At 41.1% G+C, this 21667-nt stretch overlaps 1 protein-coding gene across 5 annotated transcripts in view; it reads right to left on the bottom strand.

Moving 5' to 3' along the window:
- Nucleotides 1-812: 812 nt before the first annotated feature.
- The window catches only part of LOC143678240 (UDP-glucuronosyltransferase 1A5-like), a 69212-nt gene continuing 48357 nt past the window's right edge, over nucleotides 813-21667 (bottom strand). For 2 of the 5 annotated variants that reach the window (XM_077155468.1, XM_077155469.1), the window contains 4 exons: nucleotides 6893-7024; nucleotides 5994-6081; nucleotides 3891-4110; nucleotides 813-1889 (listed from right to left, as the gene is read on the bottom strand). In XM_077155468.1, coding sequence (XP_077011583.1) covers nucleotides 1592-1889; nucleotides 3891-4110; nucleotides 5994-6081; nucleotides 6893-7024 — 738 coding nt within the window. In that variant the 3' untranslated portion in view covers nucleotides 813-1591. Of the gene's footprint in view, nucleotides 1890-3890; nucleotides 4111-5993; nucleotides 6082-6892; nucleotides 7025-9162; nucleotides 9365-10046; nucleotides 10416-10469; nucleotides 10842-21667 lie in introns of those variants that run through there. The other 3 variants (XM_077155471.1, XM_077155470.1, XM_077155472.1) reach the window with 3 other exon arrangements.

Below are 21667 nucleotides of genomic sequence, written 5' to 3'. Positions count from 1 at the left end.
ACTGGCATGAACAGTGGTGTTCCAGCAGCTGGCAGGGAAAGGAGTGAAGGGGAGCCCACTTCTGGCGGGAACCCAGACTGAGACAGCCAACCATGTTTGTTGTAACACCTTATTCCAAGACAATAATCATGAACTGGTGCAAAGATTCAGTTATTGGGATAGTCAAAGCCTTGTTTGTAAAAGAAAAGAAAAGTTAAACCACTAAGGAGCCATAGTTATGTAAATGCAGGTATGTGGATGCAACAGAATACTCCTTAGTCACTGAAAGTGAATTAAATGTTATACAAAAACATAGGAGAATGTTCATGATAGAATGAAGTGAGGAAAGCAGGTGAGAAAACACTGGATGTATTTGGTATATCTGCAATTTTTCATACCTAGAATTATTTGCTTAAAGAGTAACAAATGGTTACTCTTGAAAACCACCAGTGATTTTTAATTTCTTGCGTGCATGTATCTGTGTGTGCACATGTAAGTGTGTACACACATGCACGTCTATGTTTTTCAAATTTTCTTTCATAATCATGTATTACTTTTGTAATTATAAAATGTAAGTTGGGGGTCCAAGTGGTAGAATTCTCACCTGCCATGTGGAAGACCTAGGTTTGAGTCCCAGCCCATGCACTTCCCAAACAAACAAACAAGCAAACAAATAAACAAAAAAATTTCAAGAAGGTGCTGCAATAAGGGGATACTCTTATGGAAAAAGAATGAACTGTGACCTCCATCATACAGCATACAAAGAAAAAATGGAACTTAGCAATAAGAAATAAACAAATGCAATATTAATGAACAGGAAGACACCTAAGGAACATAATTTATATAGATTTATTAATATATTTTTAATTGTGAGCAACTTCATATAAAATTAACTTGCCAGACACCATCCTTTGAATTTTTATCAAATCTGCATCCATTTGTCATAAACGATGATTGTCCTCTCAAATACACCACTCACCAATTTTAAAATTTTAAAAGCATCAGTCTTTTCCCCCAAATCAGAAATCCCAGATTGTTCTCAATGGAATCTATGTCATTTATTCATTTCAAGTATAAAGTTTATCCCTAAAGGAATACATTTCCTTCTTGAAATACACAATGTGACGACACCTGTCACATCATGAGTATGAATTAGGAGCACCTGTTACCAGTGAAGGAATCTGTCACAACAGCCTACAGAGACCAGAGGGTGAGGTTAAAACTGTCACCTGTAGTGGTGGCAGCCAGGATCACATCTTTGCTTCCCAACAGAGACCCAGGCTACATATTTCAGCAAGAAAAGGGTAATGGAGAAAGAGAGAAGAACCATCCAACCCTCTCAGCAATTCATTTGAAGGATTATAGCACAGTCCAGATTAAATAAGGATATGGGAGTCTGGGAAGAGGGATGTAATATAAATTCGCAAATATCTCCCTATAAATTGACTGGAGATTAGATTATTTTCATTACAAAGAAACACTCCAGGGGTGTCTACTTCATCGAAAAGTATTTCTTTAATAACAACAAAATGAATTAAACTCCGACTCTTTTTGCCAAATTGGAACTGACCAGGGAATGGATTAAAATGTCTCCGCGTTTTCCACCCACTTTTCAATGTGCCTTGGTTTTAGGGGTTTTCTTAACCGGCGCCATTTTCCCAAAGCATCTGCGGTAACCGAGGAGGCAGCATTTCCAGGTGATGAAGAGGGCGGTCAGCACAACGGCCAGCAAGAAGCCGATCACGTCCAAGGAGTGGTACTGGTACCAGGTGAGGTCATGGGCTGCGGGGCGCAGGTGCGGCGCCCCCTTGTGCCGCATCACAAACTCCACCCAGAACACGGCCAGGTCCAGCGGCTCCACGGGCCGGTCCTTGTGAAGGCTGGACAGGCGCATGATGTTCTCCTTGTAGCTAAGCACAGAGAAGTCACGTTAGAGCCTGGGACGCGGCGCGCTGCCCTCGCTCATGCTTGCCCACCGTGGGGAAGGCCACCAGGCTCTCCACATTCAGTAGAGGAAGCCTGATTCCATTATAACCAGAAAACAAAAAATGCACACACAGAATAAATGTTATTTCTAATAAAGAAAGAATGCTAAATTTAGCATGAGGCTGGATCTATGCAGCCTACCAAAGTAGGATGGATTCCTGTTTACTGTGGACTGCACAGACAGTTGAATCAGAACATCCAAATCCAAGATGGGTTAGATGCTTCAACTCTGAGTGCAACTGCACTACAAGAAGGAGAAAGGAGGAGAGGAGAAGGAGACGAAAAGGAAGACATTTGTATTCAGGAATAATTATGATCGTTGGTGACCTTAAACAAATCCCTAAGTTTAATGCATTATTATAGGTTAATTATTGAGTTACAAGTGGTTGCTGATCACATGGAACAAAAGATCAAAGTAAATAAAGCATTAATACTGTTACACTAATTAGTAACATGATGTGGACCTCAGAAACGAGTGTTGTCAGTGCAGCGAGAGAAGTCAGGTTTTAATTTTATGGGCGGGTGAGCAGCAGGGCCCTGCGGCTGGCACCCTGGGCTGCTGGGAGAAGTGGACTGGCCTTATGGGGAGAGCCTGACAATCCCTCCAGGAGCTTGACCTGAGGTTACACGGATTTTTTATTTTTACACACTGGCACCACTCAGAGCAAGGCCAGTGCCTTGTTCACATATGAGCACCTCCAGTGCTTGAAGGCAGTCACTGTTTCTCCGTGGTTTCTCCTCCCCATGCCTGGTGTAACCCGCTGTGTTGAGTCTCTGCCCTTCTGAACACACGCCAGTTTCTCACATCTGAATTCCTGACTAACGTCTCTTTGAAAAGGAAGCTACTATGGGGGAAGGCTCCTGACATTCCCTCATTGACACACTCATGTACACAGGTACACACACACACACGGCACATATGCACACACATGCACACATATACATGTGTGTGTACATGTGCATGCATATGAACACGCATACTTGCACACTGATGCTCATGCACACTCATATGTACACACACATTCTATTGAGTGTAGGATGAAGTCCCACCACTGGCCATCACTTCTCTCCCATGGGTTCTGATCAGGCTGTTATCAGTAAGCATGACAACAATACATTAAATTTCATTCCTAATTTGATGTAGTGGCTTTTGTCTTTTGGAGAATAGTTTTCAGGGCCACGTTTGAACAAATTCATCTTTGCTTTTATTATAAGAGCTTTATCTGTGATATCATTTATGCAGTCCTATATACAAAATTTCTCTCAGGTTGCAGTGCTGGAAAATTGTACCTCTAAGCAACTGTTTTGTTTTTATCATATGGACACTACACTTCTTGTAATTGGATATTTTTGTCTTTGCTTTGGCCACTAAGGCCTCTAATGTGGAGTCTGTTACCCACTTATAGAAATGTCCAGGAACATTTCTAGTCTCCAGTTTTCTGGAGCAGCTAGAAGGAAAAATCTCAGATGATGGTATGGTAGCCCATGAAAACTCTGGGAAATGTCCTGAAACTACTTGTTGAAGAGTGCTTTGAAAACTATTGCTTTTTTCTTTCGTTGCTTTGTATATATGTAAATTATACAATTAGAAAAGTTAAAAAATATATATAGGCATAAAAAAAGAAATGAACAGAATCTTATAAGTAGGATGTTTATTATGATAACATTTTAGCTTTTTCAAAAATGAAGTTTTAAATATTCCAGAGAAAATGAATTTTAAAATTATAAATCTGATAAATTCTACAGGAATTAAAGAATTCTTCTATAAAGTGAATACCTCCCAAGTTATTTTACTTATGAAATCTGGTATTTTATGTTTTTCTTTTGGCCTCTGAATATTTACTGTGAATGCTATGGCCAAATAGAGGTAGCATTTCTCTGTATCTTCTTTCTTCCCCTTTATTCCTTTGTACTCTCTCTCTTACCTTTTGTCATTGATGACAGTTTTTATGGCATTTTGTAAGTCTTCAGAAGTCATTTCAAGGATGTTCAGGGTCACTCCACCTCCCCGGGAATCGATGCGCTTCGCATTGTCCATCTGATCACCAATCAAGGGCAGCATCACCATTGGAACGCCATTGCATATTCCTTCATAGATGCCATGGGAGCCACAATGTGTGATAAAGGCACGAGTCTTCGGGTGACCTGAGAAGCCAAGCACGAGAGAGAGAGACGGCTGCGGTCAGCTTACCGAGTTGTACACTCTGACATCCTCTAGGTTTGAAAGCACCCTGTACTGTAAGGTGAAATGCTCAATAGGCCTCTTGCCAAGTCCCACAGCTCATCAAGGATCTGAGAGCCATTCTCTGAAATGCAATTATCAAGGAAAGTGACACCTTATCTCCCAGTTTCCTGGGAGAAAATGGGCCTAATTTCAGCTAGTACATGTGCAGTGGTTTGAAGGTGCATATATCCTAGAAAAACACGTGCTTAAATCCAATCCATTCCTGCGGGTATGAACCCTTTGTAAGCGGGATCTTTTGATGAGGTGACGTCAGTTAAGGTATGACCACCTCGATCAGGATGGGTCTTAATCTTGTTACTGGAGTCCTTTATAAATTGAATGAATTCAGATATGAGAGAGAGAGAAAGCCACAGGAAGGAAGAAGGCGAACATCAATAGAACTTGGAAGAGAAAGGAGAGACCAAGAGATGCCACCATGTACACTGCCAGCCCCAGAGCACAACAGTCTTCAGGGAGAAAGCACTGCCTTGATGATGCCTTGATTTGGACCTTTTCCCAGCCTCAAAACCATGAGCAAATAAATTCCCATTGTTTAACCCCACCCATTGCATGGTATTTGCTTCAGCAACCTAGGAAATAGAAACAACTTGACTCCAAGCTGTAGAACCTAGCTCTGGTCATAAAGATACAAAAAAAATTAGTAATTTTATTTTGAAAACATGAATGCAATCAGTTGTATGTGTTTAGCTATAAAAAAGAGAGAAATTTCTTTCTTTCTTTGCAGTCTCTTCATGGATTGCCTGTGATGAATTTTGGGTTCATGCTTATTCAATAATGAAATGATTTTCTGTCTCTTCTATCTTTGTGGAGAGGTTTTCTGGGTTGGGAATAGAGAGACTGAACATACAGACAATTATCAGGAAACTCTGACCCTCAAGTTACCAGACCAGGAAACTCTGGTCAACTACCTGCAACAATGGTCCAGGAAGCTGGCTACTATCTACAACAACCAGTCCAGGAAGGTAGACCACAGTCCTTGTAACATTCAACCCAGAAGAGCCAGGACTCGAGCAATACCTGACAGTTTCCCTAATGTTTGCCATTACCTCCACCATGGTACCAACCAGAGAAAGCTAAATATGCTCTCCTAACCAATCACACAGAATGCTCCACTTCTCACTAGCCAACCTCCAGCCTCCTCATGCCACCAGCCTTCAACCAGGACCACCTGAAATTTTCCCTTTGTTCTTCTATAAAAGTCTTCCTCCTCCTCTGCCTCCCTACCTTTGAGTCTCTGCCAAAAGCAACTGAGGGTGGCCGACTCCCTTGTTGTAACAAGCTCTGAATAAAGAGCCCTTTTGAGTGGGCTTCATTTACTTCCATACCATGTGTGACAGTGGGTTCTGGTATCAACTTGACCAGGTGGTTATGCCCAGTTGTCTGGTTGGGCAGGCACTGGCCTGACCATTGGATATTTCATGGCTGGTTGACTGAATCATCAGTCACTTGATTGCATCTTTGGCTCATTATATCTGCAAGAAACTGGGGCATGCCTCCCACAATGAGATAATCCAATTAGTTGAAGGTTTTTAAGGAAGAAGAGAGACTTTCGCTTACTTCTCCAGCCAGCAAGCCTCTCCTGTGCAGTTCGTCCACACCCTTTATCAGAGATGCCAGCTTCACAGCGTGCTCTACGGATTTTGGACTCTTCCATCCCCACAGATGCATGAGACACCTTTATAAATCTCATACTTACAGATCTCTCCTGCTGGTTCTGTTTCTCTAGAGAACCCTGACTAAAATACCATGGTTCAACTGGTACATCAAATCCTCCCAAACTCACCAAGCAGATCATTTTGGGGTAGCCACTTGACAAGTTTTGTATTCTTCCCAAGATTAGAAGGTGGATTTCCTGTGTACCGCCAGAAGACCTATTGCAGAGAAAAAAGAACAGGGTTTAAAGAAAAAACACACTCTGATCAAAAAACAAAATCCACTTGAGTAGCTAGAAAATGAGGTTCTCTGAATGAATATAAACTTTAAAGGGCTGGGAGATGCAGTGACCAGGAGAGCCTCTGTGATCTAACTTCCTCTTTCTCATTCTGGGGGCTTAATTCCCGAGGCAGGCTCACTTTGTGAAAATTCAGCAAGCTGAGCACTTACGATTTTCACACTTTTCTGTACTTCAACGAAAAGTTTACTTAGTAAGATGAGGGGTTATAGAACCATAAAGACAGAAGTAAACCTAGTGTCTTAACAGCATTTTGGAAAAATTTCCCTATTTAATATGAAGGACAGAATTCCTTAAGTTCTCTTCAGCACACTTTTTTTTTAAGACAGAGAGAAGGAAGGAAGGATAGAAGGAAGGAAGGAAGGAAGAAAGGGAAACATCTTTAAACATTTTCTTGTTTTATTGTATTCTGTTTCTCCGTTTTTGTTACATGGGCTGGGGCCGGGAATCGAACCGAGGTCCTCCGGCATAGCAGGCAAGCACTTTGCCCGCTGAGCCACCGCGGCCCGCCCCCTTCAGCACACTTTTAAGTCTCTTAGGAAAATGAAACTTTCTAGTAAAATGGATCATTGTTTAACAGAGTGGTTGAACATTCAGTTACAAAAACGACTTTCCAATTAAGAACTGAGAATTGGCAGGGAAAACACAAATAGAGTTAATGCAAATACTAAAGTCTGGGGTTAGAACTCATATGAAGATAGATATAAAGGAGTCATATAGAATCTACTTACTGTCTGAGGTATTTTACTCAAAGCATCAGCAATTTCCATTGCTTTCTTCTCTGGAATGTCTGAGACAAATGATCCCAAAGAGAAAACCACAATCCCATGTTCTCCAGAAGCATTAACATAGGCTTCAAACTCCTGGAACCAGGGGAGAAATTTCCATTTATTTTTTATTTTTTGTATATTCTTTGGTGATTACATGCATACATTAAGCTCTGCATCAGATATCTTCCTCTTAAGAATGTGGTTAAAGGTATGCATATACATATTGATAACTTTATATCATTACATATTACATACATAATATATATCAAATAAATGTTTTAGAGGCAGCAATTATTAATGTTTTGTTTTACAGTGTTTCCTTCTCCTTTCTTCCCTTCCAAAGAAAGAAGGCTTCTTGTCTACTGGGGTATCCCTTGGGTTCTCTTTCAAGATGCAAAATCCAGGTAATGGGCTAATTTGCTAAGAGGGAAGGTATCATCTTACCCACTTCCCCAGGGCTACAAGTAGCTGCAGAGTTCCAGGGGAGAAAGCAGGTGTTCAGGAAGGAACTGAAAGAGGGAGAGAAGACAATAAACAAGGAGGAAGCATGTGGAGGGACACATATAGAGGAAGCACACCGAGGAAGCACCTGGAGGGACACATATAGAGGAAGCACATGGGGAAGCGCAGGGAGGGACACACAGAGAGGACGCACACAGAGGAAGCACATGGAGGCATACATATAGAGGAAGCACATGGGGGAAGCATACTAAGGTGAATGAGATCACGGAGAGAGAAGACTTCTAGCACTTTCTGGAAAAGGAAAGTTTGGGGGAGGGGAAATCTGCCCAAAGAGGACTTTCAGGAAGCTTTCTGTGGGAGGCATCAGGTAACACTCCTGCACTGCCCCTTTAAGAAATTCTATAGGAAAGATCTGTTACTTTCAAGGCTTTTGGAATCTAAAATGCACTTATAATCCAGTGACAGGTGTAAAGGATAATGACAAATAGCACTGCTATTACTGTAAGTAAGACCATTCCTTCTGTGTTAAAAGAAGGAACAGAAAATGAAGTATTGGGCTCACAATGAAGGTCAAACCTCAAATGGCAAAGACAACCTTTAACTACTTATAGCTTTCCCCTGCAACCTGTAGCAGGGTCTTCTATGTACATGGTGGACAATAAATTTTGGATGATTAACAATAATATTCATGTTAACTCTGCAGAAATTTAACCAGTCAACCTTGTATTTTTCAACCTTTCCTGCTGAAGAGTTAGTTAAAGTGTAAGTCAACTTTTCTGCCTTAGCAAGAATATATTAAAATATATTTGAATCTTTCTTTGCTGGCTATATAATACACTATAAAAAGCAAAATGTTCCCCCCAAAGTGTGAATGATACAAAACAGGGAGAGAAACTCTTGCAAGTGTGCCCGTGACCTGACCGGGGCTGAATCCCAGCCCACTAAGCATATGATCCTCACCTCGAGGCACAGGCCCTGTTCTAGAAGATAATTCCTATAGCAGCGTGATCACGCTGTCAGCTGAGGGAGAACAGAAACCTGAAGGAATCTCAGGATTCCTCTCACAAATATCCCCTTGGGCATCACAGCCTTCGCTATATAGGGAGGAAGTTGGAGATGAGACCAGGGGACTTCTCTCTAAAGAATCTTCTGGGCCACATGGCCCAGGGATCAAGAAAAAAAGAACAGGGCAGGCCACGTTGGCTCAGCAGGCAAGGATGCTTGTCTGCCATGCCAGAGGACCCAGGTTCGATTCCTGGTGCCTGCCCATGTTAAAAAAAAAGAAAGAAAGAACAAAGAGAGACTTGCGTGACAATACCTCTACAGATTACACCTGTTTTCCTGCTGCAAGCAAAACAGCATCACTGACAGGAGTTAGGGAAGCAGTTTGCAGAATTGATTCAAAGTCCTTCCTATTGTCTATATATCACCTTTTTTTTTTAAATCAGGAAGTGACTGTTTCCAACAAGTGAGTTTTGGTATATTTGAACTGTGAGTGATGAATGATCTTCTAGTTAATAATGAAAGTTACAATGATAGAAATGAGCAATTTGTTGTTCCCTTATATGAAGCAGCAGGACAGTGTGTTACAAAATGTTTGCTTGTCGGGGGTGAGAAACTGATGGCAGGGATTCCCAATTATTAAATATGGATTATAGATTCTGGTGCCTCCACTCCGTCCCCTGCGGGTCTCTTCCGTGTGCAATGGACGGCATTGTCCCAGATATAGCAGTTGGTACAAAGCGGGGATCAGACGATCTTTTCTCTACCTGTGTTACTAACGGACCCTTTATCATGAGCAGCAACTTGGCCTCTGCAGCAAATGGGAATGACAGCAAGTTCAAAGGGGACAGCAGGAGCACAGGGGTCCCATCCAGAGTGATCCACGTCTGGAAGCTTCCGAGTGACGTCAATGAGGGCGAGGTTATATCCCTGGGACTGCCCTTCAGGAAGGTCACCAACCTCTTGATGCTGAAAGGAAAAAACCAGGCCTTTCTCGAGATGACCACAGAGGAGGCTGCTATTACCTTGGTCAACTACCACACCTCGGTGACACGTGTGCTGCGTGGCCAGCCTGTCTACATCCAATTCTCCAATCATAAGGAGCTCAAAACGGACAGCTCTCTCAACCAAGCGTGGGCCCAGGCAGCCCTGCAGGCTGTGAACTCTGTGAAGTCAGGGAACCTAGCGCTGGCTGCCTCAACTGTTGCCGTGGATGCTGGGATGGCCATGGCTGGCCAGAGCCCCGTGCTTCATATCATCATGGAGAACCTCTTCTACCCAGTGACACTGGATGTGCTCCACCAGATTTTTTCCAAGTTAGGCACAGTCCTGAAAATCATCACTTTCACCAAGAACAATCAGTTTCAGCCACTGCTCCAACATGCAGACCCTGTGAGCGCAAAGCTCGCCAAGTTGTCCCTGGACGGACAGAACATCTATAACGCCTGCTGCACACTGCGCATCGACTTCTCCAAGCTCACCAGCCTCAACATGAAGTACAACAATGACAAGAGCCAGGACGGGACTACATGTGCCCTGACCTGCCCTCTGGTGACAGCCAGCCCTCCCTGGACCAGACCATGGCCACTGCCTTTGGTGCACCTGGTATAATCTCAGCCTCCCTCTACGCAGGAGCTGGTTTCCCTCCCACCTTTGCCATTCCTCAAGCTGCAGGCCTTTCTGTTCCCAATGTCCATGGGGCCCTGGCCCCGTTGCCATCCCATCAGCGGCAGTGGCGGTGCGGGCCGAATTGCCATCCCCGGCCTGGCGGGGGCAGGGAACTCGGTCCTGCTGGTCAGCAACCTCAACCCAGAGAGAGTCACACCCCAAAGCCTCTTTATTCTTTTTGGCGTGTACGGTGACATGCAGCGGGTGAAGGTCCTGTTCAACAAGAAGGAGAACGCTCTGGTCCAGATGGCCGATGGCAGCCAGGCCCAGCTTGCCATGAGCCACCTGAACGGGCATAAACTACACGGGAAGTCGATCCGTATCACGCTGTCCAAGCACCAGAGTGTGCAGCGTCCCCGCAAGGGCCAGGAGGACCAGGGTCTCACCAAGGACTATGGCAACTCACCCCTGCACCGCTTCAAGAAGCCTGGCTCCAAGAACTTCCAGAATATCTTCCCGCCTTCGGCCACCCTACACCTCTCCAATGTCCCGCCTTCAGTGTCTGAGGAGGACCTCAAGATCTTGTTTTCCAGTAATGGAGGGATCGTCAAAGGATTCAAGTTCTTCCAGAAGGACCACAAAATGGTGCTGATCTAGATGGCCTCGGTGGAGAAGGTCATCCAGGCTCTCATTGACCTGCACAACCATGACCTGGGTGAGAACTACCACCTGCGCGTCTCCTTCTCCAAGTCCACCATCTAGGCGGCCACCTGCCAGGCCCCGGCCGCAACTTCCATCATCCCAGGAAAAAGCTACTTTAAAAAGCAGCTGAAGTGACCTTAAAAGACCAGAGATTTTATTTTTTTAAAGAGAATCAGTTTACCTGTTTTTAAAAAAATTAAATCTAACTTGCCTTGCTAGCCTTGCGGTGATGGGGTGACCCTCAGCCCCTGATGACTGGGGTGGGGCCCCACCCGCCCTCAGGTCTCACAGTGATGCCTTTTCCAGCCAGGCCCGTGGGGCTCGGGGGCTCTGGGTGGGTGTCCTGCACCACAGAACGGCCTCCTTGTGCCTTATACAACCTGCCGGTTTGCGAAGGGGCTCCTCGAGGTTATGTGTTCTGGGGAACTAGGGGAGGGGGTACAGCTTCAGATGAGCTTGCTTTGGGCCAAGAGCAGGGGCCAGCCCCACGCTTCTGCGTGGGATCATGTACTTGGCATCCAGCAGGGTCGAGCAGGCCAGCCAGGTGTCCCCCCACCTAATCAAGTGATGGTGATTCTCCCACTGCCCGCAGGGCCCCATGTGGCCAAGGTCGCTTCTCCAGCTCCGGGGCCTGGTTCCCCCCATAGTCTGACATGCCCGGGTGCCTTTGCAGACACGTGCCTAGCAATGTTTCCAGTTGACCAAATATCCTAATCTTTCCTCACTTATATGCAAAAGATAGTTTTAAGTAACTTTTTATAGCAAGATGCTTAATGGTGTAAGTGTAATCTAAATTTCTTCCTTGCGGTTAAAAATATATATATATGGATTATACAGCATGACCTATCAAAAGCCTCTCCCTAAGGTAATAAGGAATAGGCGTCAGAGATGCAAGTCAGGCAAAGAAAAGCTCTGAAATGAGGCAACAAAAAGATGACCCAATTAGAACAGCAGCATTAGCTGCAGAGTTGAAACACGGGAACCTGGAGATAAGGAGGGTTGGTGTGTCCTCAGCAAGAATATTAGCTCAGTCTGACCTGCCCCCAGCCTTAAAAGCCAACTCCAAAGTACTTCCATCTTAAGGAAACACGTGGGTGTGCATGCACACACACATACAGAGTAGTAAATCCACTCAGAGGAAACAAAGGAAGGGTTTTTGCATGAGTATGGTGATTCCTCTCCAACTGCAGAACATCAGTGATCTAATTAATACCGCCATCCCCATCCCAAGTGTTACCCACATTTTTCATATGTTTCCACAGAACGCTGAGGGCACTGATGATATTGCAAGATGAGGTTGGGTTTGCCCAGAAAGGAGGGGTCTCCCAGAACGCAGGGCTCCCAGTGCTACAACCGGACCAGGAAGGCTGGTCAGCCCAGATGTGAGACAGAGGAGACAACGATGCTGAGCATATATGATTTTAACAGTGACCTCTGCCAGGCTGGTTTCTGAGGATGACCTGTAAAGGCCTGTTACTGACCAGCCTCCCCCGGGAGCAACCCTATGCCCAGTTCATCCGACCCAAGTCCTTCAGCTCATGGTGGCTTCCACATCCGAGGTCAGGGAGCCCGAGTCATCCTCCCTGCTGTGGTTTCTGGCTGTGGCAGGAACATCCTGAGGCACTATCTCTCTGGGATCTGCAGGACAGCTCTCTCCCTTTCCGCCTTTCTCTTACCCAGGGGGAAGGAGCACATCTCTAAGCTCTCCTTACTGAGTGATGAAATAGCTCTTACCTAAACTTCATTCATAAAAGCCACTGTTGGATTTGGGGGAAACAAAGACAAAGTGAGAGACTTGAACTTTGATGAACTCAAAAAATAATTCAATGAGATTATATTGGAAAAAAGACAGAATACATAGAGGAGCAAGCAGCTTATAATTGGTAAAGCATAGTGATTTGCCGTAAATTACGTTGTTCCCAACCCATCACCAACATCTTTCTGGCTACATAAACTGAACTGACACAGTGCTTATCTTAATGAATTCATGGGTTAGATTTTTTTTTCAAATGAAGAGATAATATTTATGTATAAAAACTGAAGGAAGGAAAATATGAAAAGTGAAGTGTGCTTGATAATAGCAATACTTTTATTTTAAAGTTTTTTAAAAAAAAAAAAAGTTCTGTAGCGCTATAGCATTAATTATTAGAGTGCCCTCTCCTGTTCCCTCTTCTCTGCTCCATTCCTCTTGTTTTTGTCTTGTTGTGTTGTTTTAGGAGATATTGTCCTTCTGACATGTCAAGAGCCATATAAAAAGAAAAAAGTCTGTGGCTCGTTCTGGTAATGTGCTCCCATTATCCCCTCCCAATTAACTTCAAATGTACCTGCCATCCTACAGTAGTACAAATCATGAATAAAGATGATTCTGATGTTGGGGGGGTACAGTGGGGGAACTAGCAGGGTTTTATTTCCTATTTTTCCCATAATGTCTGTATTAAGATAAAGGTAAGGATAGAAATGGCTGTTTTTATTGATAACGCAGAGGTTTCACAAATATGAGTAAAATAATTAATGAAACTTATCATTACAGCATTTAGTCTCTGTTTTCAGTTTGATTCTTGAGTTCATTTTCCTCTAGATTATGTTGGCCTTCTACAGCTATTACTAAATTACTTTGCAGAAACAAGCTGGTTTATTTCTGGTGGAAAACTACAATGCCCCTCGAATTCCAGATTTGAATATTCTTTATAAACAGTTATTTGGATCGACTGTAATAAAGAAGAGGCTACCAATGAAACAGAAAACCCACTAGGTGATAAGACTGTGACCATCATGAGCACTCAAGAAGGCAGTTCCATACATAACCACCATATTCACCGAATATGGTGCCAGTGCCCCATTTTTGTTCCTGTGACTCAGTAAAGGGCGTTTCAGTTTGTAGAAGAAATTTGGCTTTGAATTTATAACTTTTTTTGATGGTTACCTGCAGGTCCATTGCTGGCAACGGACTTTAACTTTACAACTTGACTCTTAAGTTAAGAGAGGTACACTGTAGTTTCTTTTTCACTTACTTGGATAAACTAACATGTAGTAGAAATTTCTTTGGGTGATTCTGAAATGTGTCATTTTTTAACAAAATCATCTTAAAAGCAATACAATTGTGATCTATTAGTTTTAAATTAAAATGTTCTGATCTTGTTGAAAGAACAATTATATAAGAATCAAGATTCATGTTTTTTTAATAATTGCCTCTTGACTTCACCCTTTTTGTCATCACTTTAGAATGAAAATTCTCATTTGAATCTAAAAGTTACCTTGTCCTTTGTATTATTAGGACAATATTACTAGAATACTTATTTATTATATTTCAGATTCTCTGGTAGTCTTAAAGTTACCAGTTCCTCTTGTTCTTTTCCTGCCTTTAGGGACAATTAAAGCTGGGAAACAATAAAAATAGTTAATATTTTCTCCTACCTGGGATAGTAAACAAGTAGAATGATTGAGATAGCATAACATACAAATACTAACATAACTCTTATCTTCATGTGTTGAGTGCCTGGGATATAACAGGAATTCTCTTCCCTTCAACATATTAATAATAAGCTGCTTAAAATTCATCCAGTAACCACCAGTCATAAATCAAACTGTGCCTTTAACAAGCAATTTAAAACTATGTATGAGTATTCTTTGTAGGGCTCATTTAAATACATGTTGGTTTGTATATTCTGCATTCTAGTGAGAAAAAATTCACATCAGATCAGGCAGTAGCTATCAAAAATGGTTTCACAAAGAAGTTGACTTTCATAAAGTTTCTTTCATAAAGAATATAGACTTCAAATGTAAAACAGGTAAAAGAGAAAAGAAGGATACTCTGTACTAATAAAAGGAACAATGCACCATGAAGATATAACAAACATAAATATTTATGCACCAAACCAGAATGCCCCAAAATACATGAGGCAAACACTGCAAACACTGAAAAGGGAAATAGACACATCTACCGTAACAGTTGGAGACTTCAATTCCCCACTCTCATCAATGGACAGAACACCTAGACAGAGGATCAATAAAGAAACAGATAATTTGAATATTACAATAAATGAGCTAGACTTAACAGACATTTATAGGACATTACACCCCACAACAGCAGGATACACCTTTTTCTCAAGTGCTCATGGATCATTCTCAAAGAGAGACCATATGCTGGGTCACAAAGCAAGTCTCAACAAATTTAAAAAGATTGAAATCATACACAACACTGTCTCAGATCATAAAGGAATGAAGTTGAAAATCAATAATAGGCAGATCGTCAGAAAATTCACAAATATGTGGAGGCTCAACAACACACTCTTAAACAACCAGTGGGTCAAGGAAGAAATTACAAGAGAAATTAGTAAATATCTCTAGGCGAATGAAAATGAAAACACAACATATCAAAACCTATGGGATGCAGCAAACGCAGTGCTAAGAGGGAAATTTATTGCCCTAAATGCCTACATCAAAAAAGAAGAAAGGACAAAAATACAGGAATTAACTGTCCACTTGGAAGAACTGGAGAAAGAGCAGCAAACTAACCCCAAAGCAAGCAAAAGGAAAGAAATAACAAAGATTAGAGAAGAAATAAATGAAATTGAGAAAATCAATAAAACCAGAAGTTGGTTCTATGAGAAAATCAATAAGATTGATGGGCCCTTAGCAAGATGGACAAAAAAAAGAGAGAGGATGCAAATAAATAAGATCAGAAATGAAAGAGGAGACATAACCACTGACCCCACAGAAATAAAGGAGGTAATAACAGGATACTATGAACAACTTTATGCTAATAAATACAATGATGTAGATGAAATGGACAACTTCCTAGAAAGGCATAAACAACCAACTTTGACTAAAGAAGAAATAGATGACTTCAACAAACCAATCACAAGTAAAGAAATTGAATCAGTCATTAAGAAGCTTCCCAAAAAGAAAAGCCCAGGACCAGACGGCTTCACATGTGAATTCTACCAAACATTCCAGAAAGAATTAGTACCAATCCTGCACAAACTCTCCAAAAAAATTGAAGTGGGAGGGAAAGCTACCTAATTCATTCTATGAAGCCAACAGCACCCTCATACCAAAATCACGCAAAGATATTACAAAAAAAAGAAAACTACAGAGCAATCTCTCTAATGAATATAGATGCAAAATTCCTCAACAAAATTCTAGCAAATCAAATCCAGCAACACATTAACAGAATTATACATCATGACCAAGTAGGATGCATCCCAGGTATGCAAGGATGGTTCAACATAAGAAAATCAATTAATGTAATACCCCATATAAACAAATCAAAGCAGAAAAATCACAAAATCATGTCAATTGATGCAGAGAAGGCATGTGACAAAATTCAACACCTTTTCCTGTTGAAAACACTTCAAAGGATAGGAATACAATGGAATTTCCTTAAAATCATAAAGGGAATATATGAAAAACCCACAGCTAATATCATCCTCAATGGGGAAAAACTGAAAACTTTACCCCTAAGATCAGGAACAAGACAAGGATGTCCACTATCACCACTGTTATTCAACATTGTGTTGGAAGTTCTAGCCAGAGCAATTAGACAAGAAAAAGAAATACAAGGCATCAAAATTGGAAAAGAAAAAGTAAAACTATCACTGTTTGCAGATGATATGATACTATATGTCAAAAACCTGGAAAAATCCACAGAAAAACTACTAGAGCTAATAAACGAGTACAGCAAAGTGGCAGGTTACAAGATCAACATTCAAAAATTGGTAGTGTTTCTATACACTAGTAATGAACAATCTGAGGGGGAAATCAAGAAACGAGTTTCATTTACAATTGCAACTAAAAGAATAAAATGCTTAGGAATAAATTTAACTAAAGAGACAAAAGACCTATACAAAGAAAACTACAAGAAATTGTTAAAAGAAATCACAGAAGACCTAAATAGATGGAAGGGCACACCGTGTTCATGGATTGGAAGACTAAATATAGTTGATGTCAGTTCTACCTAAATTGATTTACAGATTCAATGCAATACCAATCAAAATCCCAACAACTTACTTTTCAGAAATAGAAAAACCAATAAGCAAATTTATCTGGAAGGGCAGTGTGCGCTGAATTGCTAAAAGTATCTTGAGGAAAAAAAATGAAGCTGGAGGTCTCACGCTGCCTGACTTTAAGGTACATTATGAAGCCACAGTGGTAAAACAGCATGGTACTGGCATAAAGACAGATATTTTGACCAATGGAATTGAATAGAATGTTCAGATATAGACCCTCTCATCTATGGACATTTGATCTTTGATAAGGCAGTCAAGCCAACTCACCTGGGACAGAACAGTCTCTTTAATAAATGGTGCCTAGAGAACTGGATATCTATATGCAAAAGAATGAAAGAGGACCCGTATCTTAAACACTATACAAAAGTTAACTCAAAATGTATCAAAGATCTAAACATCAGGACTAAGACAGTAAAACAGAGGAAAATGTAGGGAAATATCTTATAAATTTTAAAATTGTAGGCGGTTTTATAGACCTCGCACACAAAGCAAGAGCACTGAAGAAAGAAAGAAATAAATGGGAGCTCCTCAAAATTAAACACTTTTGTGCATCAAAGAACTTCATCAAGAAAGTAAAAAGACCGCCTATACAATGGGAGACAATATTTGGAAACGACATATCAGATAAAGGTCTAGTATCCAGAATTTATAAAGAGATTATTCAACTCAACAACAAAAAGACAGCCAATCCAATTACAAAATGGGAAAAAGACTTGAACAGACACTTCTCAGAAGAGGAACTACAAATGGCCAAAAGGCACATGAAGAGATGCTCAACTTCCCTGGTCATTACAGAAATGCAAATCAAAACCACAATGAAATATCATCTCACACCATTATCAACAAAACAGAAAATGACAAGTGCTGGAGAGGATGTGGAGAAAGAGGCACACTTATTCACTGTTGGTGGGAATGTCAAATGGTGCAACTGCTGTGGAAGGCAGTTTGGTGGTTCCTCAAAAAGCTGAATATAGAATTGCCATATGACCCGGCAATACCATTGCTAGGTATCTACTCAGAGAACATAAAGGCAAAGATACAAACGGACATTTGCACACCAATGTTTATAGCAGCATTATTTACAATTGCAAGGAGATGGAAACAGCCAAAATGTCCATCAACAGATGAGTGGCTAAACAAACTGTGGTATATACATACGATGGAATATTTTGCAGATTTAACACAGAATAAACGTATGAAGTATGTAACAACATGGATGGACCTTGAGAACATTATGCTGAGTGAGACTAGCCAAAAACTAAAGGACAAATACTGTATGGTCTCATTGATATGAACTGACATTAATGAATAAACTTGGAATATTTCGTTGGTAACAGAGACCATCAGGAGATAGAAATAGGGTAAGATATTGGGTAATTGGAGCTGAAGGGATACAGACTGTGCAATAGGAATGGATACAAAAACTCAGAAATGGACAGCACAATATTAACTAACTGTAATACAATTATGTGAAAACACTGAATGAAGCTGCGTGTGAGAATTATAGAGGGAGGAGGGCTGGGGACATAAATGAAATCAGAAAGAAAGATAGATGTTAAAGATTGAGATGGTATAATCTAGGAATGCCTAGAGTGTATAATAATAGTGAAATGTACAAGGTACAATTTTAAAAATGTTTTGCATGAGGAAGAACAAAGGAATGTCATTATTGCAAGGTACTGAAAATAGATGGTAATTAATATTTTAAAATGTCATCTTCTGTGTGAGACTAAAGCAAAAAATGTTTATTTGTTACAAAATTTATATTTTGACTAGTGCAAAAAAAAGAAGTTGCATTGCTTTTTTTAAGTAAAATTTTAAAAAATAGAATGAGATACCATGTCCAGGTTGAAGTATCCAAAAATAATTTTATATTGTAGCTAAAATCATCTAGATTAATACCTCATTTGATTTTTTATAAGGAGAATTCCATAGTAATATAAGTGAGTTGCCTTCCATATCTTCACTGCTCGCACAATAAATAATCAGTTTAAGTTAAAAAAAAAAAAAAAAGCCACTGTTAGATGCGACCTACTGAGGAAAGAGCCAAGTCTAATTTCACCTCCTTGCACACACGCCTGTGGCCACCAGCAGGGCACGAGCAACATGAAATCAAACTTACGGGTCCATAAACATCCAAAGTAAAACAGGGTTTGGCTAATGTTGAAACACCAGCAAAGTTCATCTACAGACCAGAGCAGGACAAATTCCAGAACAGCCCTTATGGTTTTCCATAAAGGAGAAGTTAATCCCTCACTTGGCATAACTGCCCCTAAAGCTCCACCCAAGCAAATCCAAACCCTAATGGCCAAGAGGGTGAAGCAATTTCATAACTGAAAATATCTTCAATCCCCCCACTGTATTCACTTTCAAAAAGGAGGAGATCCCTAAAGTACTTTCTCTTCCCCATTCTGATGACACTTCTACACCCGAGAGGATACCTTTAAAAAAGTTCCAAAGTTTTATGCAAGTTTAGCATTTTTATTCCCAGGCTTTCATTAGTTTTCCCCTTCCAGATGTCTTTTGTTTTTCAAGAATCCCTATTTAACACTTAAATGATGAGTTTCCTGTCACTTTACCATCATCTACTAAGAGGTACCTACAAATATTGCGAGCTTCATTGCTCACCACTCTTTCTTCTCCTCACCATCTCTCCCAGATCTTGGAGGCACTGTTTAACCACCTTCAGTCTGGCCATTTTCCTTAGAAGAAACATGGAGATACCATCTCTAAATCTCTACATTTAGAAAAGGGTCCACCAGCACAGCATCAAAGCCACTGTCCCCCAGAAAGTTCATGAGTTCCTGGTTGTGAAGGAACTGGGAGCAGGCAGATAAAAACATATCGGAATTCTGTTGCACTCTCTAGTACATTTCCACCACAGCTGGAAAAAACCCTCATTCTTGAAAACCTGCTGCCCAAGACTAGTAAAAGCCGCTTCCAGTTCCCTTCCGAATGGCACAGGATACCTCTTCAAGGTGTAGGATACTCCTTCTTTAATGTGCACAGATGCACCAGGCGCTACAACCAGGACTTCATGGCCCCTCTGCTGCAGCTCCTGGATGACCCCGAGCATGCTGAGCCAGTGGCTGCCATCCATTGGGACCACCAGCAGCTTCCCACCCTGGGATACAGTGGGGCCAAGTGCACACAGCAGCAGGGCCAGGACAAAGGGACATGGGCCCTGGGACTCTGGGGCCATTGCGCATAGACTGCTGCTTTGTCAGAGGTTCAGCCTCTCCCACTACATGTTGTAAGAACTAATAACGGCACCTAGTTAATGTTTGCTTGTGTCACATGACAATGGCCATCGGTGTGCTAAAGATAGTAGGAAATTTACATTTAGAGATAAAGAGGGTGGGGCTTTAGGGTTACCTGGTTTCTTTGAACTGTTTTGAAATAGTTTCAAACTTAGAGAATAGCTACAAAAATAATACAAACGCCATACAGAGAACTCCAACATACTGCCCCACACACACAGATCCACCAATTTTAACATTTTGCCACATTTTAATAAATATCTATCCATCTGTTACTCTGTCTATATAGCAATCATTTTCTGAACACCTGGGTGCAGGTTCTACACATCAAGCTCTGTGAACACTTAATACAGCCCTGCACATATCCTAAGCAAAGATATGCACTTATGTAACCACCTTAAATGCAGTTGAGTTCAAGAAACTTAACATTGATACAAAATTAAAGCCTGTATTTCAATTCTTCTTTTGTTCCAGTAATGTCCTTTAGAGCCTTCTCTCCTTCCTTGCTAGATACCATCCAGGATCACGTATTTAACTGTCATTGTCTTTACTGAGTTTCTTAATAGGCAAAAATAGTTTAACTGGCTGGAAATTCTTATCATCATTCAACCAGGCAAAATATTTTCAGCACTCCTGAATCCATTAAATTAGTATTGCCATGAACCAAGAGAGATGAGAAAAAGACCATTTTGTGATAAATTAGTCTTTCTTTTCAGAAATAAAACACAAGGCAGAATATTTCTTTTAGAAAGAAAAGAACATGACATTGCAACCCCACCTTTGGCCCATGGAAAACTTTTAGAACTGTCCTTTTCTGTGGCTCATCTAGAAGGTTTCCCTGCCTGATTTTTTAAATTCATTCATCCAACAAAGATTTATTGAATATGGCACAGTGCTGGGCTTTGAGGCTCTGGAAGTGATCAAAACAGATGAGGTTCCTCTCTTCCCAGAACTCATGATCCATATATAGAGAAAGATGGATGAAAGGAACAGATAAATTAGAGACATTATAGATTACAAAAATGGCTAAGAATGTAATAAACAGGAGAGTGAGCAAGGGGCGCTGGGGAAGAGAATGATGGGAAGGGGAAACCCACATGAGTATGTGGGTACAGAAGGCCTCTCCGAGGACTGATGCGTATCCATGCAAAAAATATGATGGTTAGTTTTATGTGAACTTGGCTAAGCTATGGTGCCCAGTTATTTGGTCAAATACTAAGCTAGATGATGCTGTGAGGGTATTTTGTAAATATGATCAAGATTTACAATGAGTTATCATTAAGTAAATGATAATGAGGGTTGGCTTCATCCAATCAATACTAGGTCTTAAGAGAAAAAACTGACAACAGCAACTAAAAAAATCAAAAACCTAGGAAAAGGACGGGTCATGGTGGTGCAATGGAAAAGTTCTCGCCTACCATGCTGGAGACCCGGGTTTGATTCCCGGTGCCTGCCCATGCAAAACAAACAAACAAAAAAAACCAAGGAATAAACAACTGAGGACATAAAGGACCCATACACAGAAAACTACATAACACTGCTAAAAGAAATCAAAGACCTAAACAAATGGGAAGACATTATATGTTTATGGATTGGAAGGCTAAATGCCAATCCTGTCCAAGTGGATTTACAGATTCAGTGCAGTCCCAATCAAAACTCCAAAAGCCTACTTGACTGAAATGGAAAGGTTAATT

Source organism: Tamandua tetradactyla, chromosome 3 (genome assembly GCF_023851605.1).
Source record: "Tamandua tetradactyla isolate mTamTet1 chromosome 3, mTamTet1.pri, whole genome shotgun sequence".
Lineage (NCBI taxonomy): Eukaryota > Metazoa > Chordata > Mammalia > Pilosa > Myrmecophagidae > Tamandua > Tamandua tetradactyla.
This window is presented reverse-complemented; position numbering and strand designations above follow the sequence as displayed.